General features: G+C 47.8%; 1 protein-coding gene across 35 annotated transcripts in view; it reads right to left on the bottom strand.

The window, feature by feature from the left end:
- Nucleotides 1–13,684, bottom strand: part of LOC119160802 (bromodomain-containing protein 3) — a 329,355-nt gene that overhangs the window by 296,016 nt on the left and 19,655 nt on the right. For 2 of the 35 annotated variants that reach the window (XM_075881443.1, XM_075881444.1), the window contains exon 1: nt 343–404. The exons of the other annotated variants lie outside the window; for them this stretch is intronic. In XM_075881443.1, coding sequence (XP_075737558.1) covers nt 343–389 — 47 coding nt within the window. In that variant the 5' untranslated portion in view covers nt 390–404. Of the gene's footprint in view, nt 1–342; nt 405–13,684 lie in introns of those variants that run through there. 35 annotated transcript variants of the gene reach the window in all.

The following is a 13,684-nucleotide window of genomic DNA, read 5'->3' as shown; positions in this document are numbered from 1 at the left end:
CACAACGCCATCTATCGTCTGGCGGTTGTCACCACCGAAATACGGCTTCTGTGTGAGACGTACGCCACGCGGGGCAAACAACTTTACAGGGGGTGTCAGCACCCTTACATTTAACAACCTTAAACAAACCCTATCCGGAAAACAAAAAGATAAGCTACACAAGCTGTAAAAAAAAACGACATCACATGTCCATAATGTCCTTGCACCACGGCACCGCCGCCGGTTGACACTGCTGCACTGTCCGGCTCGACTTCACCTCAGTACCAGCCCCGGCAACATTGCCGTCGGCGCGACGAACCGTCGCTAATGCCGACACGTCTTCCAGTTGCAACCAGCACTTACGAGGGCGCCAGACTGCAGGCAGTTGCGCAGGTCTCAAGCGTCTCCATCGCCCGACCTCACGACCGTATTTCTGGCCAGCGACGCTGAGGATGTGCAGAAGACAGCCAGCCGTGGATGAATAAAAGAGTGGGTAATTAGTGCCCGCCACAGTGGTCTAGTGGCTAAGGCACTCGGCTGCTGACCCACAGGTCGCGGATGACATCCCTCCCGCTGAATACATCAACAAAAACAACTCGAAATAACAATGGAGCAGGGCCTAGGCAAGAGAGCTTCGGGCTTTTCGGCCACGTAGTACCGATGGTCAGTACTGCTAGCTAATACATCGGCGGCGGCCGAGATGCCCATCAAAATAAAACAAATCACTGTTCCTAACTCGTACATCGCAAGATAAAAAAAAGTGAGGGAAGCATAGCGCAACACCTCAATGCCACGATCTATTGTCCGGCGGTTGTCACCCCCAAAATACGGCTTCTGTGCGAGACACGCGCGCCACGCGGGGGCAAACAACTTTACAGGGGGTGTTAGCAGCCACGCGAGGGCAAACAACTTTACAGGGGGTGTTAGCACCTTCACAACGTCGAACCTTGAGAGCAAGCACAAGTGCGTGTTCACTAGGTGATCTGTAGTCATCAAGCTGATAAAAACAAAGACAGCGTTGTGTCGTCAAATATGTCCTTCCCCTCATCCCAGGATGATTTCATGAGACACATATGGAAGGACGACAAATTCAATGATGTAAAGCACTCCTTGAATCACAACACGAGCGGTGCATGTGGCCAGAAGGCTTGACGTGCTGCGAACTCGCTGCGCGTAAAGCAATGTCAACCAGTGGAATCGTCACTGTTCAGTTTGTGGCATAACACTTCACTTATTACACAAATAGCGGCATCTGTGCCAACAAGAGCAGTTGTGGCGAAACCGTCCACAAACACTGCAATCTCATTAGGAAGCAAAAGATGAGGCCTTGAAAATTTCGTCGGTGGACGAAATAGTTGGTGGCTATAGCAAAGAGTGCGTGTGGTTTTTTGTTTGTTTTTTTCTGCTTGATGTTCGGTCCTCCCATCCTTAGGTATCTGCTATGGTCAGTGGGCCGATGGGCATGCGGCGTTATTTGAGTTTATACTTACCTGGTCAAACACATTTTGCGAGTGTATTCATCTAACGAGTATGTAACTTATACCATGGTTTAGTGTCTGCGCCCCTGGTTGGATTGACAACGCAAAGTGCAGGTGGCATTTGTGGCTTCCATTTCTTGCTAAAATCAGTGCAACGGTGAAAATTTTAAGGCTGGTCGGGCATTTTGGTGCAGCATGGCACAATATCAGCAAATTTCATGGTTTGGCACAGCACGGCACCATAATGGAAAATTGTATCAAATTCGCGCAACTGGCACAGCTGTTGTACCACTGCAAGTATCGACTGGAGCCTCAGAAGCACCCTGCTGCTCTCAAACAAAGGCTCAATTCCTGTGAAACATGAGCAAAGGCTAAATTTTTTTGGCCCCCCGGAAACTTCTCAGGTCATGGCACACAAAGAGGGCTGCCGTCCACTTCCCCTGATCGCCAATGCTGAGCTTGTCTATGCCGAGCTGCCGTTCTACAGCACAGTTGGCAATGGTTTTGGCAGCTGAGCTCAACTTCTTTTAAAAGGCAGCCGAACACTTCTCTCATGGTCCTCACATGGCGTAGAATCGTGCCAGTCGTGACTTACATTAGTGCGAGCTAACATGGCCTGATGATAGCAACGCGCAATGTTGAAACAAACTGAATTCTCAGCTTAAAATTCTGGATCCACATATCGTCCAGGGCCGAAATTTTGCATCAGAAAAACTAGAAAAAAAGAAACAGGACTAACTATGCGAGGGTTTTTACGGTATTCAACCATGGAGCCACGCCAAGTATTTAACCCCCCCCCCCCCCCGCCGAAAAAAAAAAAAATCCATGCAAAACTTATGCTTTGAAGAAAGACCCTTTGCAGGTGTCATGTTGAAATGTCAAATGTGATTGCAGTCCTACCAACCCAGTTTTATAAACACTATATATGTACTCATGTACCATAGGTGTCATGTCAGGGTAACATTGATTGTAGTTAAGCGCCATCCACTGAAGTTGGTCGGAGAAGCAATAGCCAGGGCTATTGTCCTCAAAAGCAAAAGCGATGCATGTCATCTGCATGAAGCGCAAGCGCTTCTGGTGTCGGTGATATACCCGTTCCTGTAGGCATCGTTACGCGACTAAACAACTGGTTGAGACTGTTGTAGATATGAGGAGCTTTTTTTTTTTTTTTTAAGTGGGCCAAATTTAGAACTGAAACTAACACAATTGAGGCTCTATTGGCACATCCTTGCAACTTTCCTCAAAAACAGTATTACAGCCGACTCCTCTTGAATGGAACTCTAAGGGAATCCTTAAAACTGTTCCATTTATGAGAAATTTCATTCAAGCAAAGTACACTTATTTAGTGAACCAAGACCTTTATTCAAATTGCACAAACCTCACCTCACTCATGAAGATGAGTAGGAGAAAAAAAGAGCGAAGAGTCGTTTGTTTGGCAAGCTTGAGCTGTTTTTTTCACAAGGTACGCACCCATGCCTGACAAACTAGCTAGAAATTCTGGAAGTTCAACAGCCTCTTTAACTGATTGGTCTGGTGGCACCATTACACTGGCAGTATTATCATCACATTCATCGCTGGAAGGTTGATCCTCATCTTGCACTTTGGCAATCATTTTCTCCACAGTCTCCTCAGGACAGGTACGAACATTTTCATCAATTGATTGATGGGGCAGAGGGCACGACTTGACTGAATATTGTCTCAATGTCGGCATCAGCAGGGCTTCATCAGGTACTCCTTTCTTGCGCTTGAAAGCCAGCATGGTGAAAACATCTGTGTATTGTTGCCTTCACTTGCTCCCAGGCACAAGCCAAAATGTGGATGGCTGCCAATAAATTTGTGCTGTAGCATTTCCCGCTGCCTGCTCTAAGCAGCATTTGATGGAGCAATTGTCTGCGGTAATGAACTTTATTGTTCTGAACAACCCCTTGATCCATCGGCTGGATTACTGCCGTTGCATTGGCAGGAAAGCACTCCAGAGTGATGGCTTGAAGTCTTTGACTCTGACCGTGGGCTGGGCAATTATCCATGATGAAGACAACCTTTCTGCCTTGGATCGTAAATCTTGCATCTTCCTCCGAAAGCCAGTTTCCGAAAATGGCCATGGTCATCCATGCTCTTCCGTTCCCATGGTATGCAACGGGCAGTTGTCGAGCGCCTTTAAAACAATGTGGGTGCCTTGATTTTCCTATTACCAACAGCTTCAATTTCTCATCTCCTGCCATGTTCGCACCCACCAGCAATGTGATGCGATCTTTATTGCGTTTTCCTCCACTACAGGCTTTGCCTTAGAAGGTGAGAATCTTTGATGGAAGCGCCTTATAAAAAGACCCATCTCGTCGACGGTGAAGATGTCTCGTGGGTCAAAGCTCATCAAAATTTCCTTAAGCCGCCCCTGTTACCAGATGTCCCTGTTGACTGCACCACTCTCACCTGAGAATGCTTTGAAGACTAGGCCATGGCATGTTTTGAAGCGGCTGAGCCATCCTTCGCTTAGGACGCTTAGGACACCCACTCCATGGCGATCTCTTGAGCTTTCTGCTCGAGAATTGTCCGCTTATGGGCAAATTGGAATTCCGTACACGCTTGAACCACAGAAAAAGATTTTTTTCTAGTTGTTCATAAGGCGTCGTCCGCGTCTCTTTAGATGTAAAGGTCTCAATCTTAACAGTGCCTTCAATCTTTTCTCTGTCTTTCCAGATCCGCGACAGCGTCGATTGCGGGATGTAATTTTTCGCACCCTCCGTCTCTATTAGCCAAACTGCATTTTCATTTAAGTGAGTTTCGTTTATTGGGAGTCCACTGCATTAAATTATTAATTAGTAATTTATTATTACTGCTTTAGATGACTGTTGAGAATATATATGAGAGAACACAGCTTTATTTGAGCAAAACGGTCGAACCGTTTTGATTTTGGCCCATTTGATAAAAAAAAACAAGCTCATGTCTGTGCATACAATATTTCTACCTATCTATAAGTGCCATTTCATAATGTTTTGCTCAATAAAATTACATCACTGTCGCCTTCCCTCTGCATAATTCACATAATAATGATCCCCATGGTGCATGGGCTCTGCCTAATTTTCCCGCAATTTATTGCTACCTTTTAGCACTAAGGACCACTCAAAGCATTTCACCTTGAGAATATTTGGGGCATCTTTTTGCCACACAAGTAATGTGGAACAACAATTCGCAATACTGATGGGTTGCCGGATCAGCACCCTGCCCTTGTGTGTTCTTATATGCCGTTTCAGATTCGATTGCCCAACTCACCGGTTTTTTATATAGTTTCCACTTATTGCAATGATTTACTATATTCATGTCACTAAGTGCCACCCACCCAAATCGCACATCGCAAGAAGAAAAATGATGAGCACATCACAAAATTTGTCATCACTGAACTGACTGCATATGCTCAAACATCGTAGTCAATCCAGCCGTACTAAAGCTTTGATGCACACATGGTAGTGGGCATTCGAAGAGGTAAAAAAAAAAGAGCATATCATAAAGTAGAAAAATGGGCTCTTATATCAACTAATGGTGCCCCTCTGATTTATTCGAGCACAAAGAAACGAAAGGCTTCGATCGCAAAGATTTACTTCCATGCAGGTTGGCGGCAATGTTGACAGTGATGTTAACAATCATTTCACACGAGTTCTTTCAATTAATGCTGGTTGTCAAACACACTGCAAGTTATCGGTGTTTTTTTAAAGCTGCACTACTACTTAAATCGCATTGCCCTTCCACTACTGGATGCGCACAGGGCCCACGTTGCTGCAGATGGATGGGTCCCACAAAGCTCACATGTGCTGCTGGCACGACTTCCAAGGTTGACAAAGAGTTCGACTCGCTCACAATTATGACTATTAAGTAATACTAAAGCAGATAACCAGCACAGCATTATGAACAGAACGATAAGACCAGAAGAAAGGAGCAGCCCACACCTACGCAAGACTTTCTTTAAATGGTGGCATGCTGGCCCTCCTTCACAATACATATTGTGGAGAATAGTATATTGATGAAAATCTTAAGTATGCCGGCTGCAGCAGTTTTGAGCTCAGTTTCTTCCACAACTACAGATTACCGGTGACGGGAGTACTGAATTCCACTGCTATTAGATTGCCTAACTTCCTTTGTGAATGGCTTTGTTTAACATCCTAGGTGCAAGGGAGAAAGCAGGACATGGACAGCAGCTCCTTTGATGTGAAGATGAAGGGGTTGTACGGACAGGCACCGAAAGTGACCAAGTTTTCCCACCAGAGTGCACATAGCCTTTCTCAAAAGACACCTGTGGTCATGCATGTTATGACTGCTTACAAAAACAAAGAACAGATGGTAACACAATCAGACGGTGGGTTTCATGGCATGAAACCACCTTCAAAGATAACCTAATGCATAAGCTCTAGGCAAGAAATGCAGAACTTGAAGGCTTTACTTTTACCACCTTGTCATAGATACCGCCTTCCGAAACAGGTCGTGCTTTTTGCTTGCAGGACCACATTTAAGCTCTGAGAGCGACCAATATAAAGAATCAAATTTTCACAGCATTTCAATCAATGGCATTTAGATCAGGCTGCTAAGCAACACTACATGGGATTCAAGAGGGCCAGTGTTGCATAAAAGCAGTTCGTGACTAAGGTGACAGGAGGAGGAAAATGGAGGGGAAGCGAACAACACGGAAATAAGGAATTAGCTTAAATTACATGCGGGCTGTTGCTTGTAATTTCAGGGTACGCAAAGATTACGTACAACAGCCCTCCATATGCACTGCATTCTAGAAAGCTGAGCTAGTTGGTCTGTATTCATTCGGAAAAAGAGAGGGCTTGCCAACACAAGTCCTGACCTCCTCTTTTTGTCCCTATTTGCATGCACAGACTTTTTCAGAATGATTGCCTGCTGGTGTATCAGACCTTCAAATGAAGCACTGTACGTTTTGGTTCCATGTTCAGCAAATCCCATGATATCCTGACCTCTTTTTGTCCCCGTTTGCACACACAGTCTTTTTCATAATTATTGCTTTCTTAGCCTACTGGTGTAACCGGCCTTCAAATGAAGCACTGTAGATTTTGGTTCCAGGTTCAGCAAGCTCTGTGATGTCCTGACCTCCTCCTTTTGTACCTGTTTGCACGCACAGTCTTTTTCAGAATGATTGCTTTCTATGCCAGCTGGTGTAACCGACCTTCAATTAAAGCACTGTATGTTTTAATCCCATGTTCAGCCATAAGTAACGCTCCTGTACGCGAACCTGGCAACAAAGCAGCTTTCCCTTCATAACAATATTCTTTTAGATGTGAAGCAGCTTATGCTCGGGGCTGTGTCCATCCCTCGGCGAATGTCCGTTCCCTTACAGAGCATGCGCCAACTGCCCCGGTTCTCGCGCAAGCGCGAAGAAGTGGGGGAGCACTGCCTCCGCTTTGTTTCTCCTCTCCTGTTCATTTATCCACCACAGCTGTGCGCTTGTATATAATGCTGTGCACTCTCTCTCCCTTGCACTCTCCTAGAGTTTGTGGTGTACACGTATCCCGAAGGAGTACGGCCACCAGCGTGGGTCCGGTCTTAGCGAGCCGCAGGGCACGCGTTAACCGTCGCCGTGGCGATAACACGATACTGCTCAAGTCGCAACACTTTATTGTGGCAACACCAAACGCAGTACAGCCCGTTGCAAAAAGGCGCGGCGGGAAAGCAAGTAGGCTTATCCACGCCACGGGCACAAAGTACTACACAGGGTGCCACGAGCACGTCTCCGCAGTAAAGGTGATCCACGGAGACACCGGAACAAAGGCCCGGTTGCTCGAGCGAGGGCAAAGGCGCTCGCGTTGGCTTCGAAGGGAGACGGGTCGGCGTAGCGAGGCCACGCACTAGGACACCGTACTGCCCTTCGGCCGTGAGTACGCAGCGAGGCAACAAAAGGTGAACGTTCGCATCGGGCACGAGGCGCCGTCAGCGAAGTGTGACGAGCCCCGAGCGACGGGAGTCGACGGACGGAAAAGATAGCGTGGCTCACCGTCTGCTGTCCCGGAGAGTACTCACTGCTTCCGACACAGCGCGCGAAAACCTCTCGGGAGGCTCCCCGAGAGGCGCCACAGTCAACATCCGCTACCGGGTGAGGGAGTTATACGTCACTCCGCCCTTCCCAGCGCGGCAGACAGCAAAGGAGGGCAGACATGTCGGGACATGAGAATGGCAGAAAAGGCGGCAAAGCCCGCGCAAAGGCAGCGGGCCAGCCTCAATTCCCACAAGTTAGGTAAAGTTAAGGACGAAAAAACTGGACTGACAGAAACAAAACGAAACGCGTCTAACTGAATTTATTAAAACAAAATAACCAAAAGGGGTGGGGTGACATACAAGAGAAAGGGCACTGCAAGCAAACTATCCACAATCTTACCAAGGTGCTACTTGCCATACAACACGTGCCTTTATCAAACTTTTTCATGTTTCTTTTTAAACATGCCACTTATCTGCGAGTGCTCTTGAAGGTGTGCTAACGCATGCACCAAACTTCCCAGACATCATAAATTAAGCTTCATTTATTGCTCTTCCCATTTTGTCGCTGCAAGCTAAAGTAGTAGTCTCCCCGAAGTTTGGGTGGCACTTACACTTACAATCTAGGCAGTGTTGAGCAAGATTTCTTTCTATTGCAAGCCTACTACACAAATTACTGTGTTATTACGGCACCTGCCTGTCTGCCCACAATGTAAGATGCCCCACAGCTCAAGGAAATCATGTACACTACTCCTTATAAATAGGCATTGCAAAATTGTGTATGCTGCAGGCGACCAAAAAATCAAGTCGGCACAAAACAGACAAAAGTGCGAGATTGCAAATAGAGCACTTAAAGAAAAGTAGTTATCCAGGCGTGGTTTTGACGGCTGTGGCGAAATGCTGCCTTAAGGGGGGACGTGGCAAGTAAAACTAATTTTTTTATTAATGTACTGTTTGTGATGAAATTTGGTGTGTGTATGTGGATGATTGTGAGGATTCCAAATATGAAAACCGTTTTCAAATACCTCTTGTACTTTTTGAGTTACAAGCATAATTATACTAATTAATGCTCTTCACATTTAAAGAGATAATTATTGCTAAATGAAATTATTTTTTCATATTATTATGTTCCCAAAGCATCAACTTGTGCAAAGAAGCTATTAGTTGATTTTTCTAGTTCTTGTAACCATAAATAAAATTTCCAAAACATGGATGTTGTTTTGCGCACACATCGCAGTAATTATAAAATGTGTTCTAAAAATTTTAAATGATGAGTAAGAAGAGAGATAAAGCTTTATTGCACTGCTAAAGGCCTCCTGAGCCTAGTGCAAAAAACGGAACGACTCTATCAGTCTTTGTTAAAAAATGACAGATGTTCTAGCGAAGGCACATAGGCGAAAATCAAGAGTTGAGAAAACTGACTTTGAAAGTTCACTCTTGTTTGGAAGTTCACAACATGCCTAAAACACTCAGAATCCTCCTGGGCAGTAATCCTGAGATGCTGTGGCCTTGGCCTCTGTAGAGCGCAACCCAGTTTTGCGCTTCTTTGTCGTGGAACAATGCGCCTTTTGAGCCCTCTTCACCCTTTTGGCATCCTTTTCGGCTGCTCGCCGCAAAGAGCAGTCTTCTGGATTGAAGCCCAGTTGAGCAGTGTTGCGCCTTTGTGTAGCGTGGTGCGGACTCGGGCCATCCGAGTCCCCGGAGAGGACGAGTAGAGAAGCCGGAGAAGGAGAAAAAAATGTTTATATACAGTATTTACATGGTAGCGTGGTACAACATGAAAAGAGAATCACCCACGAGCGCCTCTGCGCTAGCGTTTTTATACATCGTCCGCCTTCCCAAGATCCCTTGCAAAGATAATTTATGCGCAGGATACTCCAATGAGATCGTCGTCTTCCTCTCCGGCCCCGAAGAGGGAAAGCCAAACACCGCCTCCCTCTGAACCTAGGAAAGGGGGCAAGGCATGCCCAGTTCGCTGTTTGGTGAGGGAGACCCCACGCGCCAGCGTGGCACCACAGTGAGATGACGTGGAATCCCATGCGCAAAGTCGCTCCCTGATGCAGCCAGGTTGACTCAAGCAAGGCAGAATACCCCGTACAGCTGCTGGGTCGACGCTGCTTCGGAGTGTTGCTCTCAGCGGCTGACAAAAGCTTGGCCAACGACTTTTGTGTCAAGAGGAGCCGGCGACGTGGTTTTTCCCGATTGTCCGCGTCCGTCGCCGTCCCGGTGCAGGGTTGACTCATCAACAGCTGCCAGGTGCCAGCAGGCCGCGAAGACCACGTGGAACTTGGGCGAGGCACAACAGCACCCCCGCCGCCAGATGATACATCGGGAGGTCGAGTTGTTCCATGCAGCTCGGCCGGGTCGATGTCGGCGACGTTCCGGCAAGGCTCTTGCTTTCTCGAAGGGCCTGGTCAAACTGGAATGCTCCAAGAGCTGGCCTCTGCGCCCCGCTTCGGTGAAAAGTGGGTGACAAGCTCCAAGAAACGACCTTTGTCAGCCACACACAATGCGACAAGCACCGCGTGCACGCCACTCTCATCGCCAGGCCTCAGATTTTACAAAGCAAACATCTTATCTTAATAACTTAAGCTCAAGGAAACAATGTGCATACCAATCGGGACAAGTGTCCAGTAACTCTTTCATACGTAATTCCATTTGGAATCGAGATAACATTATAATCAAGCTAAACAAGCAAACTGTAGAGCTCGGGACAACGAGGGAGTCAGTAAAAAATTTCTCTATGCCCTCACTGTAACACATTGAAAAAAAAAAGTACACATAAACTAGGTAAAGGTAAACAAAAAAATCAAACAAACCTTCCGCGTCTTTTGACGAGTCAAAACGCTCGACTTAGGGCGTCTGCATTTGTATGAAGGCCACCTCTCTTGTAGCGCACCTCGAAATTGTGCTGCTGCAGTGCTATGCTCCATCTGAGCAAACGACCATTCTTAGGTGACATTTGGTGTAACCAGGTTAGTGGAGAGTGATCAGTTTCTATAATAAACTTAGAGCCAGCAACATAGCAGCCTAGTTTTTGTACGGCCCAAACAATGCAAGCACATTCTTTTTCCGAAGTGCTATAAGCCTCTTCCCTGCTGCTCAATTTGCGACTCAAATACAAAACCGGCCGCTCCTCTCCACTCTGGTCCGTCTGACATAGCACTGCTCCTAAACCGCGTTCGCTTGCATCACACTGAATAGTGAAAGGTTTTGCAAAATCCGGTGCCCTCAAGACGGGTTTCTCACTCAATGCGTGCTTCAGCTTCTGAAAAGCGTCTTCCTTTTTAGAGTCCCATTGAATGTTCACAGGTTCGGTCTTGCGTAAACTATCTGTCAAAGGGCTGGCAATCTCGGAGTAATTCGGGACGTAATGCTGATAGTAACCTGTGAGGCCGAGGAATGCTCTCATCTCGGTCTTAGTGCTGGGACGACGATAACGAGGAAATATCTCTAACGCCCGAAAACGAGGACTTGGTGACAGGCTCGGTGTTAACACCCGCGTCCACCAGTTGGTGTCAGCTAGCCAGAACCGACCGTGCAACGCTAGTGGTCGATCAAAAGGCGGATCTCGCACTCTCTATGCTGCTAGATGCCATACATAAGGAAGGTAACTCTAGAAAGAACGTTTCGTTCTACACCCAAAACGAGGTGTTGCATCGCAGGTATGAGAACGCTAAAGGGCGGGTCTACAACCAAGTGGTAGTTCCACTAAAATACCGGCGGAACATTCTCGACCTGGCCCACAGCAACGCCTGGGCGGGCCACTTAGGTATAAAGAAAACGAAAGCTAAGCTGGCTCAGGAGTTCTACTGGCCCGGGTGCTGGAAGGATGTAGAGATGTTTGTCCGTGAATGCGACACTTGTCAGCGGATAGGAAAATCAACAGACAAATGGAAGGCACCAATGAAACTAGTGCCAATAATCACAGAACCCTTCCGTCGGCTCGTGATTGACATCGTGGGGCCTCTGCCTCCATCTAAATCAGGATATCGGTACGTCCTGACCGCGCTGTGCGTTGCCACCAAGTTCCCGGAGGCAATCGCACTGAAAGAGTTGAGTTCAGTATGCGTGGTGGACGCATTGTTGTCTATTTTTTCTCGGGTGGGTTTTCCCTCGGAGATACAGTGTGACAACGGAAGTGTGTTCACAAGCTGCCTTACGACTACATTCCTAGAACGCTGCGGGATAAAAATCGCGCATAGCTCTATTCACCATCCACAGTCGAACCCTGTGGAACGCATGCACTCGGTCATGAAACGCGTTTTGCGAGCTTTGTGCTTTGAGCATAAAAGTGACTGGGAGGGGTGTATACCAGCTGCGATGTTTTCTCTGAGGTCGGCCCCACACGAGAGTACGGGTTTTAGTCCGGCTGAACTTGTCTACGGCAGGAACTTGAGAGGTCCGCTGCACTTGATACGAGAGTCATGGACTGGATATGGGGAGGACCCTAATGTGGTTTCCTATGTACTGGATTTATTGGGGCGACTGGGGACTACACGCGAAGTGGTGGAGAGCAACATGCGCGCATCACTGTCGCTGGTCCCTCCCATTGTACGTCCAGCTTGTTTTTTCTTGAAGGGCACAACAGCATCACCTCATCGCCCACTCTAAAGACTCGCTTTCGAGCTGACTTATCGTAACGGGCCTTGGAAAGCGCCTGTGCTGCGCGCATGTTGCTCTCCACCACTTCGCGTGTAGTCCCCAGTCGCCCCAATAAATCCAGTACATAGGAAACCACATTAGGGTCCTCCCCATATCCAGTCCATGACTCTCGTATCAAGTGCAGCGGACCTCTCAAGTTCCTGCCGTAGACAAGTTCAGCCGGACTAAAACCCGTACTCTCGTGTGGGGCCGACCTCAGAGAAAACATCGCAGCTGGTATACACCCCTCCCAGTCACTTTTATGCTCAAAGCACAAAGCTCGCAAAACGCGTTTCATGACCGAGTGCATGCGTTCCACAGGGTTCGACTGTGGATGGTGAATAGAGCTATGCGCGATTTTTATCCCGCAGCGTTCTAGGAATGTAGTCGTAAGGCAGCTTGTGAACGCACTTCCGTTGTCACACTGTATCTCCGAGGGAAAACCCACCCGAGAAAAAATAGACAACAATGCGTCCACCACGCATACTGAACTCAACTCTTTCAGTGCGATTGCCTCCGGGAACTTGGTGGCAACGCACAGCGCGGTCAGGACGTACCGATATCCTGATTTAGATGGAGGCAGAGGCCCCACGATGTCAATCACGAGCCGACGGAAGGGTTCTGTGATTATTGGCACTAGTTTCATTGGTGCCTTCCATTTGTCTGTTGATTTTCCTATCCGCTGACAAGTGTCGCATTCACGGACAAACATCTCTACATCCTTCCAGCACCCGGGCCAGTAGAACTCCTGAGCCAGCTTAGCTTTCGTTTTCTTTATACCTAAGTGGCCCGCCCAGGCGTTGCTGTGGGCCAGGTCGAGAATGTTCCGCCGGTATTTTAGTGGAACTACCACTTGGTTGTAGACCCGCCCTTTAGCGTTCTCATACCTGCGATGCAACACCTCGTTTTGGGTGTAGAACGAAACGTTCTTTCTAGAGTTACCTTCCTTATGTATGGCATCTAGCAGCATAGAGAGTGCGAGATCCGCCTTTTGATCGACCACTAGCGTTGCACGGTCGGTTCTGGCTAGCTGACACCAACTGGTGGACGCGGGTGTTAACACCGAGCCTGTCACCAAGTCCTCGTTTTCGGGCGTTAGAGATATTTCCTCGCTGTTGCCGACCCTAGCCCCAGTTTCCGTCTCGACAACTCGCATGGCAGACTCATTTTCCGTCGCAACTACCTCAGGTTTTCCTACACTGCCCTCGGACGTCTGTTCCCCAGAGGGTGAGCTGCTCAGCTGTTGCGTCAGCTCGCGCGCCTTCGAACGGGTAAGGGCCATGCAAGCTATTTCGGTGGCAAATGATTCTCCACGTGTTTTTAACATTTCCTCAGACTTATTTGAAAATAGGTAAGGGAAGTGCTCCGGAAGGTTGGCTGAAATTGCTGCTTCCGTACACAATTGGCCGAAAGGGCCCTCGATTACAACCCTCGCTATCGGTAGGCAGACGCTTTGCTTTTCTGCCACTTGCCGAATCCAGGCACACTCTCCTATATAGTCTTCGGAAGATACGCAACTTGGATGCGCTACATCCATTGTGGCCGCCGAGTCCCTCAATACCCTACACATTCGGCCGTTCACTGAGAGTGTCCTCATGTAAGGC

The sequence above is a fragment of the Rhipicephalus microplus genome, chromosome X (assembly GCF_043290135.1).
Source record: "Rhipicephalus microplus isolate Deutch F79 chromosome X, USDA_Rmic, whole genome shotgun sequence".
In the NCBI taxonomy this organism is placed as follows: Eukaryota; Metazoa; Arthropoda; class Arachnida; order Ixodida; family Ixodidae; genus Rhipicephalus; species Rhipicephalus microplus.
Note: the sequence above shows the minus strand (reverse complement) of the source record. Positions and strands in the feature narration are given on the sequence as shown.